This window comes from Oryctolagus cuniculus, chromosome 17, assembly GCF_051225735.1.
Source record: "Oryctolagus cuniculus isolate XC-2025 breed Fujian yellow rabbit chromosome 17, ASM5122573v1, whole genome shotgun sequence".
NCBI lineage: Eukaryota > Metazoa > Chordata > Mammalia > Lagomorpha > Leporidae > Oryctolagus > Oryctolagus cuniculus.
In genome coordinates this window covers 41,873,309-41,890,938 of record NC_142883.1, presented here as the reverse complement: position 1 = coordinate 41,890,938, position 17,630 = coordinate 41,873,309, and the positions used below count along the sequence as shown (strand labels likewise).

The window sequence follows — 17,630 nt, the reverse complement described above, 5'->3', positions numbered from 1 at the left end:
CCGAGGTCCCACCCACATTCAAGGGGAGGGGATTACACAGGATTCGAATCCTGAATAACAGGAGGCCAGGTTCACACTGGCCACCTCATGGGCTATCTGGCTAAGGGTATCATTTCATACTCAATATCCCCTTTTATAAATAAAAATTGTGGCCGGTGCCGTGGCTCAATAGGCTAATCCTCCACCTGTGGCGCCGGCACACCGGGTTCTAGTTCCGCTCGGGGCGCCGGATTCTATTCCAGTTGCCCCTCTTCCAGGCCAGCTCTCTGCTGTGGCCCGGGAGTGCAGTGAAGGATGGCCCAAATCCTTGGGCCCTGCACCTGCATGGGAGACCAGGAGAAACATCTGGCTCCTGGCTTCTGATCAGCGTGATGCACCAGCTGCAGGAGGGTGAACCAACGGCAAAAGGAAGACCTTTCTCTCTGTCTCTCTCTCTCACTGTCCACTCTGCCTGTCAAAAAATAAAAATAAAAAATAAATAAAAATTGTATTTTAATAAAACAAGTACATAAGGCCGCACTAACCACACCCATGTGCAGCTTAATGAGTTATTGCAAGATCAACACCTTGTAAGGGTTATAATAAGTGACTACCATTCTAGTTGATAAAATCTGCTCTCCACCCCCTGAGCTCCTTCAGGTGCCCCATTCCAATGACAAACCCATTCTTCCCCCTAAAGGAATTCTGAGTTTCATACTTTCCTTTAGAGTTTTTTTTTTTTTTAAGATTTATTTTATTTATTTGAAAGACGGAGTTACAGAGAGAGGTAGAGACAGAGAGAGAGGTCTCCATCCGATGGTTCACTCCCCAGATGGTTGTAATGGCTGGAGCTGCGCCGATCCAAAGCCAGGAGCCAGGAGCTCCTGGGTCTCCCACATGGGTGCAGGGGCCCAAGGACTTGGGCCATCTTCCACTGCTTTCACAGGCCATAGCAGAGAGCTGGATTGGAAGTGGAGCAGCCAGGACTAGAACCCAACGCCCATATGGGATGCTGGCGCTTAAGGCCAGGGAGTTAACCCGCTGTGCCACAGCACTGGGCCCCCTTTAAAGTTTTAACACCCATATATGAATCCAGGACTACAGTGGTTTATTTAGTCGTTATTGTTTTTTAAAAAATTGATTTGCTATTTTTAAAGCATCTTTGTTGAGATATAATTTACATACTATAAAATCCAGCAGTTCAAAGTACACAAATCGGGACTGGCATAGGGCACAGTGTTTAATACGCCACTTTACTTGCTTATAGCCCACACTGAAGTGCCTGAGTTGGAGTCTTAGCTCTGCCTGGGGTTCCGGCTTCCTGCTGATGTGTGCCCTGGGAAGCAGCAGTTGATGGCCAGTTACTTGGGTCCCTGCCACCCACAAGGGAATCCTTGATGGAGTTACTGGTTCCTGGCATTGGCCTGGTCCAGCCTCAGCCATTGTGGACTCTCTCTCTCTGTCTCTAGCTCTTTGCCTTTCAAATAAATGATAAATAAATGAAAACTTAAAAAGTACATTTTTTAGTATCTGTTCAGTGGAACCATCGCTGTAATCTAGTTTTAGAACATTTTCATCATGGCAGAAACCCTCATACCCATTCTTAGCTGATATAACTTTTTGGGCTCCTGATCTATATGTCTACCTCTCCCTCGCTTTTCTTTATAATTTTTAAAAAAGATTTATTTATTTATTTGAAAGTCAATAACAGAGACAGTGGGAAAGAGATATCTTCCATCTGCTGGTTCATTCCCCAAATGGCCGCAACAGCCAGGGATGGGCCAGGTGGAAGCCAGGACCTAGAAGCCAGGAGCTTCTTCCAGGTCTCTCATATGGGTGCAGGGGCCCATGCACTTGGGTCATCTTCCACTGCTTTCCCAGGCCATTACAGGGAGCTGGATCAGAAGTGGAGCAGCCAGGACTTGAACTGGTGTCTGTATGGGATGTCGGCACTGCAGGCAGCAGCTGTACACACCACACCACAGCGTCAGCCCCTTTTCCTGATAATTTATCCATAGAAAGCCCCAGACTGGAGTAGCACCTTCCTGTGTTGAAGATGTGGCAGCTCAGCTCTCTTGGACTGGATTGACCAGAAAGCCTTATCCCACAAGCCAGCCAGGCATCATGGACAGTATGTTTCATCTCTCTCTGCATCTTTCCCCCATGAAATGGAGGTCAGTATGCATTATTTGCCCTTCCACTCCCTCCTCACAGGGCAACTGAAAGCATTAAATAACCAGGTGTGGACAAGGGTGATGGTAGCCACAGCAATAGTGAGCCACCACGCACCCTGGCCTCTGACATCTAGACTCACACCTCATTTCTATGCTTATCCTTGAAAGCGGAGTCAGCAGCTTCCTTCCACGTGGTCTGCTGGCTTTGACCCTCACGCCGCCCTGCACCTGGCTCTGTGGGCCTTACTATCTTCCTGCTGACATACAGAAGTAGAAACCCAGATAGAGTCAGCTGGTGATGGCAGAGCTGGGACGGGCCCAGAGTTCCTGCTCTTTAGTTGCTAACATTGTCCTCTGATAAGGTCCCATGCAGAGACCAGAACTTGACCTTCCCCTCTGATGGGACGCAGCTAAGCGTGAGGCCAGGAGGCACTCTTTCTTTCTGATTGGCGGCAGTTGTCTGAGGTTAGTGTAAGTGGCCTTGGAGTGTGGAAGCCTGCACAGGTGCCAGATGACCATGAAAAGGCTTTCTGCCCTCACTTAGAGCGGTGTGGAGCCTGTATCGTCTTCTCACCCAGAATCATCTGGGTCATCTTGATGTTTGCTTTTCGTGCCAAGATTCAGAAAGCAGAGGCTAAGGTCTTAGCCTCTTGGTGGATAAAGACCGTCCCCTGGGGCAGGTGGGATAATGGGGCCTCTGTGAGGGTGGGGTTTATCTGCAGGCCATGTGATCTCCCCTGCCCTGGAGCCAAAGCAGAACCAGGATCACCTTGGTTCCCTGGCCCCTGGCTCACGGTTCCTGTTGGCACAGCCTTTGCAGTTCATTGTCTGTCAAGAACAGCGTCCATTCCTCAGACCAAACACAACAGGAGGCAGCCGGAGGATGCACCTGGCTCTGCAACACCTGCGTGGGGAAATCATATACCCACAGACCGAGCCGGAAAGACTTTCCCTGGGAACCGCCCTGTCTATCCAGGCTCCACAGAACACCGCAGATGGGGTGGCTTCTAAACACCAGGAATTTAGTTCCCGCCCTTCCCAGATCAAGGCAAGACAGATTTGATGTGTAGGGAGGGAGGCACCAATACCACTGCAACAGCGCACCCTCAAGATCTAAGCACCTCCCAGAGGCCCCAGCCCCTCCTTCATGGCCAGGGTTAGGCTTTCAGGATATGGCTCTGGGGAGGGGCACGCTACCGCAGGGACACAAGGGCTCCTGGGGGGACTGCCAGAGATTCCTGGGGCAGCTTCTCACCCCATCTGGGGATATTTCTGTCAAAACGTTTGTTTGCTTTCTTAAGGGTTGGGGAAAATTGGAGTAGCCGGGTCAGTGATGTGGCCTGCCTCTGTTTGTCTCCCCCTCTCTTCCCCTCTGCCTCACACACTCACCCCTGGTGAGGCAGCTACTGGAAGGCACTGTTGTGCCCATCACTGGGGTCCAGGGCTCAGGGCTCCTGGAAGAACCACCTGCTCGGCGGGAAGCCACTACCTTGTTGGGATCCAGGCAACCACCAGTGCAGTTCTGTCCACCTGCCCTTGTGTCTCCTTGGAAACCAGGTTTAATTTGAAGACTTCGTTTCCTAGCTGATTGCAGAAACAAACTACAAAATCAAACAGGGCTACTCTCTTGGGAGACCTCTCAGGTCCTTTTGTCCTTGTCAAGGGAGAAGTCCCTTTCCCAGGAGCTCTAGGGCTTTGCACAGGAAAGGGGGAATCTTCCTTGACATAAGCCCAGCTCCCTCCTTCCTCATTCCCGCTGAGCCCTCAGCTCCAAGCCCCACATTCATCCTCATTCACGATCTCCCAGACCCACTTCAGTGTGTGATCCTAGCACAGGCTGCAGAGCTCCTCTACAACTGTATTGACGTCAAGCTGAAGATGTGCTTTCTGGATTCACCTTCCTAACCAGCCATGTGTGCTTGTTTTTAGTACTACTACACTTCCCAGGCTCTAGCCCTCCATGTGCCACCCGCACGATTCTCACATCCGTACATCTCCTGTTGCACTTTTTAAACAAGACTTACTTATGTATTTGAAAGGCAGAGTAGCAGAGAAGGAGGGGAGGGAGGGGAGGGGAGGGGAGGGGAGGGGAGGAGAGGAGAGGAGAGGAGAGGAGAGGAGAGAGCGAGCTTCCATCCGCTGGTTCACTCCCCAAACGGCCACAACAGTCAGGGCTGGGCCAGGCTGAAGCCAGGGGCCAGGGCCTCCATCCACATCTTCCACGTAGGTGGCAGAGGTCCAAGCACTTGGGCCATCTTCTGCTGCTTTCCCAGGTGCATTAGCAGGGAGCTGGATCTAAGCAGAGCAGCCAGGACTCAAACTGGCACCCATATGGGAGGCTGGCATTGCAGGTGGCAACCTGACTTGCTGTGCCACAATGTCAACTCCTCCTGTTCCATATTTTACTTACTATTTTTCCCCTAAAACTACTCAACCCATCACCTGGTGAAATACACTTATTTCTAGGGTGCTGGCATTGTGGTGCAGCAGGTTAAGGCCCGGCCTGAAGCTCTGGCATCCCATATGGGTGCCGGTTCTAGTCCCGGCTGCTCCTCTTCCGATCTAGCTCTCTGCTATGGCCTGGGAAAGCCGTAGAAGACGGCCCAAGTCCTTGGGCCCCTGCATCTGTGTGGAAGACCTGGAGGAAGCTCCTGGCTCCTGGCTTCAGATCAGCGCAGCTCTGGCCATTGCAGCCATCTGGGGACTGAACCAGCGGATGGAAGACCTCTCTCTCTGTCTCTACCTCTCTCTGTAACTCTTTCAAATACATAAAATAAATATTTAAAAAAAGAAATACACTTATTTCTAAAGGAAACTTTGTAACTTTCATGGTGGGCGCAGGCTGGAGTCACCTGTTTTAGATAGAAGAGTGGCCTAAACATATGTTTCAAGGGGAAGAAAACAATGTAACTAGCTTAGTGTAGTCCTCTGCACAAGGCAGGGGTGCTGTGTCTTATTTAAAAGATGATCAGATGTCAAAGATTTACTGAGGCTTTCACCTTGACTTAATCAGCAGCAAGCAATAGCACGAAGAGGGAACTTTCCAGATACAGCAGTCCCTGTTCCTCAACGTGCCCTGTCCACGATGATCTCTTGTTCTACCACCTGCAAACACGATGCTCAGAGATGGCCCCTCCTCTCCCCAGGTGCTTGACTTTACCGGGGTCTGGATTGTTTTACAGCAGTGTGAACTCACAGAAGGACTGTGTCTTCTTTCCTGGCTCATGAAATTGTCTCACCTTTACAAGGGTACTTCAGAAAATTTGCAGAAAAAATGGAATTCAAGGATAAGTTGATTTAGGGGCAAGACATTTTGAAATGCAAGCATCATTTTCTTCAAAGTGTGCATTTGCCATGAACTATTTGGAGGTAGTGTCAGATTGCACAGGTGGGGGGCACAGTCCCTCAAGACTGCCCGCACTTTGATGGCCTGACCCCCAGCCCCAGGTTGTTATCCCTGTGCTGACCAGTCAGCTGAAAGCCCCTCGGTGGGCTCAATGCTTTTGCTTGAACAGCTCCCAGAACTCGGGGAAACTGAGGTTCTTACAGAGGAGATGGGTGAAGAGATGTATGTGTCAAGGAAGGTGGGAAGAGGTGTGGATCATCTGTGCCTTCTCCGGGCACAACATCCTCCAGGAACCCCACATGTTCAGCCTTCCAGATGCTCTGAGGACATTTGGGGGTTGTGGGGGGTCCCGCTGCATAAAAACCTCTGATTAGACCACTGCCCGATGCTGACCACTTCAACCTTCAGCCCCTCTCCCTCTCCCGGAGGCTAGGCCATGGACCTGCAAGGCCCTACCCTCCAGTGGTGGCTCGGTTTTTCTAGTGGTCAGTCCCCATCCTGAAGCCACTAGTTATCTCATGAGCATACAAAAGACACTGTTTTTGCTCAAGATGGCCAGGAGATGGACTAAGACCAGATACGTATTTCATAATATCTCCATCTATGCCTACATATAATACACATTTGGCCCTGAATCCCTATAGTCCACCAACCATGGATCAAAAATATTTTTAGAACATTGTATATGAGGCTGGTGCTGTGGCTCAATAGGCTAATCCTCCGCCTTCGGTACCGACACACCGGATTCTAGTCCCGGTCGGGGCGCCGGATTCTGTCCTGGTTGCCCCTCTTCCAGGCCAGCTCTCTGCTCTGGCCCGGGAGTGCAGTGGAGAATAGCCCAATCCCTTGGGTCCTGCATCCGCATGGGGGACTGGGAGAAGCACCTGGCTCCTGGCTTCGGATCAGCGCGATGTGCTGGCTGTAGCGCGCTGGCCGCGGCGGCCATTGGAGGGTGAACCAACGGCAAAGGAAGACCTTTCTTTCTGTCTCTCTCTCTCACTGTCCACTCTGCCTGTCAAAAAAAAAAAAAAAAAAAAAAAAAAAAAGGAGCAGCCGGGATTAGAACTGGCACTCATATGGGATGGCGGCACAGCAGGCAGAGGATTAACCCACTGTACCACAGCACCGACTCCAGAGTCCCTGCTCTTAACTACTCAGGCCATTTTGGTGGAAGACAGTCAGGAAGCCTTTGCAACATTAATTATCTCTTAATTGAGAGTTTGAGAAAATGAAGAAGAAACCTGCACTTACTCTCATCAACAGATGAGGCTTTTGTCTGACAATTTTCTTTCAACACAGTGAATTATAGTCAAATGCCTTTTAATAAGTAATTCTGCTGAGCCATGTATCTTCAAGTCAAACCAAGCAAACAGAATCCATGTCCTCTAGCGCCCGACCCTGGGGACGGCGCAGAGGACTTGGATGTTTGACCAGCAAGCCGAGTGCATTAGAAGGCAAGATAAAATATTTACCTGGCGCCAAGGCATTGGGCTTTTCCATTCCGCCAGAGCAGGCTTGGCAGGGAAAGGGAAGGGAGCCTTCCTGGCAGGAATGAGAGCTGAATGTGACGAAAAAGCAGATGATGGGTGCTGCTTCGGGTTTAACTGGAGAGGCCAAAGATAGATGGGTCTAAAGGGTGGGACAGATGCCAACCCGAGTCTGTCTTGGCCTCCTGCCCAGGACTGTGTCTACCTCACCAATCAGAGACGGGGCCTCGTTCCACCCACTGTCACTTGTCTGACACATGCTATCTCTTCCACCCAGCGGGCCCACCTGCTGGCCCCACTGCTCTGAGACCCAGAGGCCGTGTTGCAAGTCCTGCCTTTGATAGGCACAAAAGATGGAATAGCTTACCCGCTGGCCAGAGCACGCCGCTCTGACCTCCCATTGCCCTGTGCACAGCTGAAGCATGAACCCTGTCTTGTGAGGGGAGAGCCCCTTCATAGCACTCGAGAGGAAATTTCCATCAGAGCCCTCGAGATAGCCATCTGGCCTCCTGGCCTTGTCCAATCTGTTTACTATACTTTAATAAGTCTGTTAACACTCCAACAGGAAGTGCCGCCACCAACGGCCTCCTTCTCTGGTTTGTTTTGCTGAGGTGTGTGTCTGTCTCCTGAGGCTGCCTCAGGTTCCGCGGGGTGTCCGGGAGCCACTTCCTTCGTACTTTAAATTTGCTTATCTAACATTTGTCTGTCACTGACCTCCTAGCAGGTGCCATTCTAAGTGTCTTCCTGTTAGAGCAACGCATTTGCTTTTCCTGGCAGTCTGTCAGCCATGTCCTACTGCTCTTTCCATCTGGCAGACTAGGCACAGAGAGGTTTAAGAGTAATTTAAGGATGCACAGCTAGTGATGGCGTAGCTGATGTTCAGGCGGACTCCAGGAGGAGGTCAGAGACGTCCCCTGGTGGACGACTGTTACCATGATAAGAAGGGTCTCAAGGTGGACCAGGGGGTCAGATGGCAGGAGTACAGCGCATCAGGAGACAGAGACTGCAGAAGGAAATTTACATTGAGGAGGAGAAAACTGTGGTGTGGAGCTCCATCTCCTTCACCTGCGTGAGTTCTGGCCTTGATTTGTGTCAAACCATGACCACTGACTGCTCAAAGTGCTCCAGGTTGCCTCCATCCCGCCTTCCTTGAGTCTGGATCTAAAAAGAAATATTGTATTTATTTTCATTTTATTTGACAGGCAGAGAGACAGGAAGAGATAGAGACAGACACAGAGAGAAAGACCTACCTACTAGTTCATTCCCCAGCTGCCCACAATGCTGAAGCCAGGAGCCTGTAGCTTAATTCAGGTCACCCATATGGCTGGCAGGGACCCACCTACTTGAGCCATCACCCGCTACCTCCTAGAGTCGCATTAGCAGGAAGCTGGCACCAGAAGCAGAGCCGGTACTTGAACCTAGGTACTGCCATATGGGATGTGTTTGTCCCAAGTAGCACCTTACCCCTTGCACCAAATGCCTGCTGCAACTCAAACATTTTGTGACACTAAAACCATGAGCTAAGAGATCAGGTAGCTTCCTGAATGTCACATTTCCACTCAGGGAGGTTGGGTGGGAGGAGGGAGACTGAAACCACCCTGGCGTGGGACTTCATTATCTCCCAGTGAACGTGGAGTGTGTCTTCTCCATCTCCCTCCTTTTGACATCATGGACAGAGCAGTTTTTGAAAGGGCTTCCTCCCCTATGTTCCTTGGGGATATGATACAAATAACAATGCATTTGCCCCAAAACCTGTGGATTTCAACCTGTGACGATGACGAAGGCTGACACCGGTCAGAGCATGCGCTGTGAGTCCGGCACGGCCTCCTGTGCTTGAAACGTCCCATACCTTATTCATTCCTCACAACCTGGGAACAGGTGGGTATTCTTATCATTGGCTTGCTGCAGAAGAGGGAACAGGCTCAGAGAGGTCAAAGAATGTACTTAGGTACTTAGCTTTGGTGAATTCAAACCTAGGAAATTTGTGGCAGCTCCTAACCGCCCCAGGAAATCACGTGGTGTCTCTGAGCGGAAAGAGTTGATATTATGCATATTTCCATTTTAAAATATCAAAAATTTTGATGTAGTATTTAAGAGAGAAAAAGGTACACTGTCCACAGTTGTTTCGTCACTGTTTCTGTACGTGCACACTGAACGCTCACACGGAGTGTACTTGTGCATCTCCCACTGGGAATGTGCCAAATCACAAGGTGCAACAACACTTTTTTTTTTTTTCAGAGGGAGCCGGGCAGGACAAGGTTAAGGCCATGTCAGAAAAGTCAGAGTTCCTTATCCAGTGCAACCATTGTCTAGCGCGACACAGGGAAAGCCTGAGACGATCGTGCCACAAAAATAAACCATTTACAAAGTCAGCTTGGTCACCAAGAAATGGGTCTATGCGCACTGCAGAAGAACGAACGTTGGGCCTGACACCTCCTACTCGACCAAGCCGTTTCTGTCTGATCAGGCGGGAATACGGCGGCAAGCCAGGAGGCAGGTCCTGCGACGAGCCGCGGCCAACCTCTGGGTGTGTGACCTTGGACAAGGTCCCCGCTCTGTAAAAGAAGCGGGTTCCACGAAGGGAATCTGCCGCTCCGACTCCCGGCCCACAGCGGAGCCCCGGCCGCCGCGCCCTGGCGAGGGTGGGCGAGGCTCCCGCTCCCTGCGCCCCGGCGGGCCTGCCCGCGAGGGCGCTGTTCCGAGCCGCAGAGCATTCGCGTTCCGAAGATGTTTGTCCCTCGCCGCGCGCCGTCCTCCCCGCCGCCGCCCGCGGAGTCGGAGGAGGCGGAGCTGCTGCCGTCCCGGCTCCGGAGCGGGGAATCGGTTGAGGAGGCGGCGCGGCGGGCCCGGGCAGCCGAGGCTCGGGCAGAGCGACCTGGGAGGCTGGCAGGTGGCGCCGGCAGCGCGGGGAGAGCGGCGCCGCGGGGTGGGCGCTCTGGGCGAGAGGAGTCCACTCCATGCGTGCGGGCCGAGCTCGGCCCCTGCGAGCCGCCGACATGAAGAAAGACGTGCGGATCCTGCTGGTGGGAGAACGTGAGTGCGCGCCCCGGGCGGGCCGCGGCCCCGCGCAGCCCTGCTGCGCGCTCTCTGTTGCCCCCAGGCCGCGCAGCGCCTTCGCTGAGGTGTCCACCAAGCCTTCCCGGGCCCGGTCCCCCTCAGCCCCTCGCCTCGCGCCAGCGTCTTCCTGCAGGCCCCTTCCTCCCCTTGGTCTTCGCAGCCTCTGCCCTCGGGCCGCGCTGGCCGCCAGGCCGCCCCTTTCTGACCCGCGGGGACGCCCGGTGACCACCGGCCATGGGGACTGCGCGGCCCGGCTCGCGGGGAGGCGAAGGGCAGCGGTGCGGGGCGGCCCCGCCGGTGGGCAAGGTCAGGCTCCTGGGTTTGCCGCCAGCCTGCGTTGACGCGGAGGTAGGAAGGCTTGTTTTCGTGTTGAGCTACGCTTGGACTTGGCAGTATTTTCCGAGATTTTCTCAAAAATCTACTCGCAACTTCGGAGTTAACACGCACAGGGGCTCGGTGAACAAGGGTCCTTTAGCCGAAGCGGTTATCCCTTTAAGCGGTGTTTATTCCTTAGCTACTTGGCAGTGAACTTACAGACACCAACAGGCGCTGGGACCCCAGCAGTCACACATGCACGCCCTCGCAGAGAGCAGGAGAATCAAGGGGTCATGCTCGTGTTCACTGCCCGGGAGGACAGCAGCCGGGACTTCGTGATAGCGCTGTGCAAGTGCCATGACTCAGTCGCTGGGACTAAAATAAGAAAGTGGGCTAGGCAAGCCCTGGGTTGCTTGAAAGCATGTTAGCGCTGCTGTCTCTGCTGTTGCCGTTGGAAGCATTCCATCCTAAACCACATCCCATCCTGAAGTAGCCTCTCCAGGTCAGCCTGATGCTCCCAGCGAAGCAAGTTAGCACCTTGTTACCCTCTTCTGTAGTGTCCTTTGATGGCCATTGGGGTCTGTGCACTTGCAGTTTGGAGAAATCTTCCATCAGAATCAGAGTTTTGCAGTAAGTGGAGCCAGACATAGTTTTATTGTCTGCCGTTAATTTTACTTTATTTTTGACTATACCCTTTTTTTTTTTTTAAAGATTTATTTATTTATTTGAGATGGGGAGACAGGTCTTCTTTCTTTTGGTTTACTCCCCAAATGACCACAATCGCCAGGGATGGGCCAAGCCAAAGCCAGGAGCTTGGAACTCCATGTGGGTCTCCATGGGAGTGACAGGGGCCCAAGCACTTGAGCCGTCTTACAGTGCATTAGCAGGGAGTTGGATTGGAAGTGGAGAACCTATATGGGATGCTGGTGTTGCAGGCTGCATCTTAACCAGCTGTGCCACAACGCAGGCCCCTTTAACTATATTTTAATCTGTATTTTGCATGTATTTACTTAACAAATCTGTATTTTGCATGTATTTACTTAACAAAGTTTGGGAGGTGGTGTTTGAAATGTGATTCATGCTGATGGGTTGGAGCAAGGTAGGGAAAGTGACTAGATGACCTATTTTAAAAACTCACCTGTAGGGGCCTGTGTGTGGTGGAGCAGGTTAAGCCACCACCTGCGAAACTGGCATCTCATATGGGCAATGGTTCAGTCCTGGCTGCTCCACTTCTATCCAGCTCCCTTCTAATCTGCCTGGGAAAGCAGGGGAAGATGGCCCAAGTGCTTGGGCACTGTCCACCACGTGGAAGACTGATGGAGCTCCTGGTTTGTGACCATTTGGGGAAAAACCAACAGATGGATGATCTCTCCTTTTCTTTCTAACTCTGCCTTTCAAATAAATAAATATTCATTAATTTATTTTATTAAAAAATGCGTTCTGTAACTGGTCATAAGATAGTTTTATAGTATAATAATTTTCATACAAATTTTAAAAAGAGAAAGGTCCTATGTTTGGGATTTAGCTTTACTCTTAGTAAGTTCACATAATTAGTGTGTGAAATATTTAAATAAAATTTAAGTTCAATTGTTAACACTATTATTTAGGCATACATTTAAAAAATTCAAAATTTGTTAAAAAATTACAAGTCATGTTTTTTGGAAATAAAAGAGAATAAGAGAGTTGATAATATTGTCTATACAAGTTTTCAGATCAAGGATACTTGACAGAAAGCCGTAGTTTTTGAGGAATATACTTTTTTTTTTAAAGATTTTTATTTATTTATTTGAGAGGTAGAGACAGAGAGAGAGGTTTCCTTCCGTTGGTTCACTCTCTGAATGGCTGCAACGGCCGGAACTGCGCCGATCCGAGGCCAGGAGCCAGGTGCTTCTTCCCGGTCTCCCACGCGGGTGCAGGGGCCCAAGGACTTGGGCCATCTACTGCTTTCCCAGGCCACAGCAGAGAGCTGGATTGGAAGAGGAACAGCTGGGACTAGAACCCGGTGCCCATATGGGATGCCGGCACTGCAGGTGGAGGATTAACCTACTGTACCACGGAGCTGGCCCCCGGAATATACTTTTGTTAAACGCTTTCAGGGGCCAGCGCTGTTTCATAGCCAGTAAAGCTGCCACCTGCAGTGCTGGCATCCCATAGGGGCGCCCATTTGAGTCCCGGCTGCTCCTCTTCTAATCCAGCTCTCTGCTATGGCCTGGGAAAGCAGATGAAGATGGTCCAAGTCCTTGGGCCTCTGTATCCACATGGGAGACCCAGAAGAAGCTCCTGGCTCCTGGCTTTGGATCGGCGCAGCCCCGGCTGTTGCAGCCAATTGGGGAGTGGAACCAGTGGATGGAAGACCTCCATCTCTCTCTCTGCCTCTCCTTCTCTCTGTAACTCTGAATTTCAAATAAATAAATAAAAGCTTTCAGGCTGGACCCGTGATGTGGCATAGGTTAAATCTCCACCTGCACTGCCGGCTGTCATCCTGCGTGGGCGCCAGTTTGAGTCCTGGCTACTCGACTTCCTATCCAGCTCCTTGCTAATGTGACTGGGAAGGCAGCAGAAGATGGCCCAAGTTCTTGGTCCCCTGCACCCATGTGGGAGACCTGGATGAAAATCCTGGCTCCTGGCTTTGGTGTGACCCAGCCCCATCTGTTTTGGCCATTTGGGGAGTGAACCAATGGGTGGAAGATTTCTTCTCTCTCTCCTCTCTCTCCTCTCCTCTCTCTCCCTCTCCCTCCCTCCCTCCCTCCCTCCCTCTGTTTCTCTGTAACTTGCCTTTCAAATAAACAAATAAGTCTTTTAAAAAGAGCATTTAGGCCATATACCATATATTGAATTATAATACCATATATTGAATTATAGTTGAAATATAATTTTCATTATATTAAAGGCTGGTATTTTAGGGGAAATGCTTTAGACTTTACTTTCTGGGATTTAATGTAAATATTTGATAGCTGGTAGCATAGCTGGAGCACTTTAAATGCTAGGTAAATGTAAGTGTGGCTAGATACTATTTTTTTTTTTCATTTAAAAGTTTATTTATTTACTTGAAAGCAGAGTTAACAGAGAAAGGGAGAGAGAGAGAGAGAGAATCTTCCATCCAGTGGTTCATTTCTTAAATGGTCACAATGGCCAGGATTGGGCCAAACTGAAGCCAGGAGCCTGAAACTCCATCTAGGTCTCCCACATGAGAGCAGGGGCCCAAGGGCTTAGGCCATCTTCTGCTGCTTTCCCAGGTGCATTAGCAGAGCTGGATGGGAAATGGAGCAGCCTGACTTGAACCATTACGCATAAGGGATGCCAGCTTCCCAGGTTAACCTGGTTGGCTGCAACATTGGCGTCAGACTAGATACTATTTTTTTTTTTTTTTTTTTGACAGGCAGAGTGGACAGTGAGAGAGAGAGACAGAGAGAAAGGTCTTCCTTTGCCGTTGGTTCACCCTCCAATGGCCGGCGCGCTGCGGCCGGCACACCACGCTGATCTGATGGCAGGAGCCAGGTACTTACCCTGGTCTCCCATGGGGTGCAGGGCCCAAGGATTTGGGCCATCCTCCACTGCACTCCCTGGCCACAGCAGAGAACTGGCCTGGAAGAGGGGCAACCGGGACAGAATCTGGCGCCCCGACCGGGACTAGAACCCGGTGTGCCGGTGCCACTAGGTGGAGGATTAGCCTAGTGAGCCGCGGCGCCGGCTGATACTATTTTAATGCTAGTCTGATACATGGGTTTATCTACACCACAGATACTAGAAAACAGTGGTGATGATTTGAGTTAATTCTCATTTAAGCAAGTCTAGTTTTCAGTTGTTGTAAGATGGTTAACTAAGGAGAAGTGGAGAAACAAAGAAAAAAGAGCATCATCTCTGGTATTGTTGTAGAATCTGTCTTATTGCTGTCCTGGTGCCTGAACCATGCAGTAGCAGCTTCATTCTCTGAAGGGCTGAACTAGTTGAGAATGGTTTCAACATTCTGGTGGCTACAGTGTTACACTGCACTGTTAAGGTAAAAGGGATCTTTTCTTGGCTCACTTCTGGTCCACCCAGGTTTTATTGCTAACTGATTGCTTGATGTGTATTTAGAGCTTAAATCAGAGAAGTTAGGCTGTGTATAAATTTTGAGGTATATTTGTAGAGAAAGCCAAAGTGTTTTAAATAAATGTATCCATTTTTAAAAAAGATTATTTATTTGAAAGTCAGAGTTGCACAGAGAGAGGAGAGGCAGAGATAGGTCTTCCATCCGCTGGTTCACTCCACAATCGGCCACAACGGCCGGAGCTGTGCCAGTCCGAAGCCAGGAGCCAGGAGCCAGGAGCGTCTTCTGGGTCTCCCACATGGGTGCAAGGGCTCAAGGAGTTGGGCCATCTTCTACTGCTTTCCAAGGACACAGCAGAGAGCTGGATGGGAAGTGGAGCAGCCGGGTCTCGAACCGGTGCCTATATGGGGTGCCGGTGCTTCAGGCCAGGGTGTTAACCCGCTGTGCCATAGTGCTGGCTAGTGAATGTATCTTAATTGTTGAATACAGCAAATACCATTCAGGCCAATCAAAAGTCAATAACTGTTCTTTAAGTGAAACAAAATTTTAAAAAATCTTTAACAATGCAGTGACATAAAGCTTAGTTCTTTAAGTCATCAGTTCTCATTAAATTTGTTGTCCAGAATTTATATTTAACTAGATTTGCTGTACAAATGCTTTACATATATCATTGTTACAATAAAGTAACAAGAATCTTATTACTTTTTTGTCTAAATCATATAGCTATATTAAAAGTATGCAAGGTAGTTTTAGTTTAATGAAGTCATGGTTTTAAAATGAATTGCGGGGCTGGTGTGGCACTGGTTTGAGTCCCAGCTTCTATGCTTCCAGTCTAGTACCTACTAATGTTCCTGGGAAAGCAGCAGTGGATGGCTCCAGTGCTTGGGCCCCTGCTGCCCACGTGGGAGACCTGGATGGGGTTCTTGGCTGAAACCAGGCCAGGCTGAAACCAGGTCTCTCTTGTGGATGATAGGAACTCAAGTACTTGGGCCATGGTCCATTATCTCTCAGGTTGCACATTAGCAGCAATCTGAATAGGAAGTATGGAGTAGCCAGCACTTGAACAAGGCACCACAACATGGGATATGGTCCCAAGCAGTGGATTAATTATTCCAGAAACCTGCCCCAGGCAGAGTCATCTTTTTTTTTTTTTTTTTTTTTTTTTTTTTTTTTTTTTTTGACAGGCAGAGTGGACAGTGAGAGAGAGAGACAGAGGACAGAGAGAAAGGTCTTCCTTTGCCGTTGGTTCACCCTCCAATGGCCGCCGCGGCCGGTGCGCTGCGGTCGGCGCACCGCGCCGATCCGATGGCAGGAGCCAGGAGCCAGGTGCTTTTCCTGGTCTCCCATGGGGTGCAGGGCCCAAGCACTTGGGCCATCCTCCACTGCACTCCCTGGCCACAGCAGAGAGCTGGCCTGGAAGAGGGGCAACCGGGACAGAATCCGGCGCCCCGACCGGGACTAGAACCCGGTGTGCCGGCGCCGCTAGGCGGAGGATTAGCCTAGTGAGCCGCGGCGCTGGCCTGGGCAGAGTCATCTTTAAGAAATATCTCAGGCTGGCACCACGGCTCACTAGGCTAATCCTCCGCCTGTGGCGCTGGCACACCGGGTTCTAGTCCTGGTCCGGGTGCCGGATTCTGTCCCGGTTGTCCCTCTTCCTGTCCAGCTCTCTGCTGTGGCCCGGGAGTGCAGTGGAGAATGGCCCAAGTGCTTGGGCCCTGCACCCGCATGGGAGACTGGGAGAGGCACCTGGCTCCTGGCTTCGGATCAGTGTGTTGTGCCGGCCACAGCGCGCTGGCTGCAGCGGCCTTTAGGGGGTGAACCAATGAAAAAGGAAGACCTTTCTCTCTGTCTCTCTCTCTTACTGTCCACTCTGCCTGTCCAAAAAAAAAAAAAAATCTCAGAGCAGGGTTAAACAGCCGCCTGCAACCTGCCAGTTAAGTCCCTTCTGCTCCACTTCTGATCCACCTCCCTGCAGGTGCACCTAGGAAAGCAGGGGAGGAGGACTGAAGTCCGTGGGTCTGTGCACCCACATGGGAGACCCGGTAGAAGCTCCTTGTTCCTGGCTTTGATTTGGCCTACCCCTGGCTGTTGCACCCATTTGTGGAGTGAGCCAGTGGATGGAGGATCTCTATCTTTTCCTCTCTCTCTCTTTTTAAAAGATTTGATTTGTTTGAGAGAAAGAATTACAGAGAGAGGGAGAGAGAGAGGTCTTCCATCTGCTGGTTCACTCCCCAAATGGCTGCAACCGCCAGAGCTGGGCCGATTTGAAGCCAGGAGCCAAGAGCTTCTGGATCTCCCACATGGGTACATGGGACCAAGCCCTTGGGCCATCTTACACTGCTTTCCCAGGCCATAAGCAGAGAGCTAGATCAGAAGTGGAGCAGCCAGGACATGAACCAGCACCCATGTGGGATGCTGGCACCACAGGCGGAGGCTTAGCCTACTCGGAGGATTAGCCTAGTGAGCCGCGGCTCTGGCCTTGTTTGTTTATTTGAAAGGCAGAGTTACAGAGAGGGAGAGAGGTCTTCCATCTGCTCATTCATTCCCCAAATGGCCACAATGGCCATAGCTGGGCTGATCTGAAGCCAGGAGCCTGGAGCTTCTTCCAGGTCTTCCATGTGGGTGCAGGGGACCAAGGACTTGGGCCATCCTCTGCTGCTTTTCCAGGCTGTTAGCAGGGAGCTGGATCCAAAGTGGAGCAGCCAGGACTTGAACCAGTGCCCATATGAAATGCAGGCATCTCAGGCAGAGGGTTTACCCACTACGCCACAGTGCCGGTCTCTAAAATAAATCTTTAAAAAAAAAAAATCTGTTACCAACTTCAAAAATTCTTCAGTGATTTTTGATTTTACTTGAAATGAAGTCCAATTTTTTTTTTGAAGATTGATTGATTTATTTGAAAGAGTTACAGAGAGAGGGAGAAACAGAGCGACAGAGATCCTCCATCTTCTGGTACACTCCCCAGATGGCCACCATGGCCTGTGCTGGGCAAGGCTGAAGCCAGGAGTTTTTTCCAGGTCTCCCACATGGGTGCAGGGGCCCAAACACAGGGAGCTGGATCGGAAGTGGAATAGCTGGAACAGGAACCAGCGCCCATGTGGGGCGCTGGCATTGCATGTGGTGGCTTTACCCACCCACCCATAAACTGGCCCCAAGTCCAGAATTTTTAATGCTGGCCTGAGAAGGCTATCCACAGTCTGGGCCTGTTTTGCTTTCATACCACTCCCTCCTTCATTGCAGTT

General features: G+C 50.8%; 1 protein-coding gene across 12 annotated transcripts in view; it reads left to right on the top strand.

The window, feature by feature from the left end:
• Positions 1 to 9,745: 9,745 nt before the first annotated feature.
• The window catches only part of RHOT1 (ras homolog family member T1), a 91,129-nt gene continuing 83,244 nt past the window's right edge, over positions 9,746 to 17,630 (top strand). For 10 of the 12 annotated variants that reach the window (XR_011383573.2, XR_007911262.3, XM_051824636.3 and 7 more), the window contains exon 1: positions 9,746 to 10,019. Coding sequence is in view for 8 of the 12 variants with exons in the window: in XM_051824636.3 (XP_051680596.1) it covers positions 9,944 to 10,019 (76 nt within the window). In the remaining 4 variants the exon portion in view is untranslated. Of the gene's footprint in view, positions 10,392 to 17,630 lie in introns of all 12 variants that reach the window. The other 2 variants (XM_089317427.1, XM_089317430.1) reach the window with 2 other exon arrangements.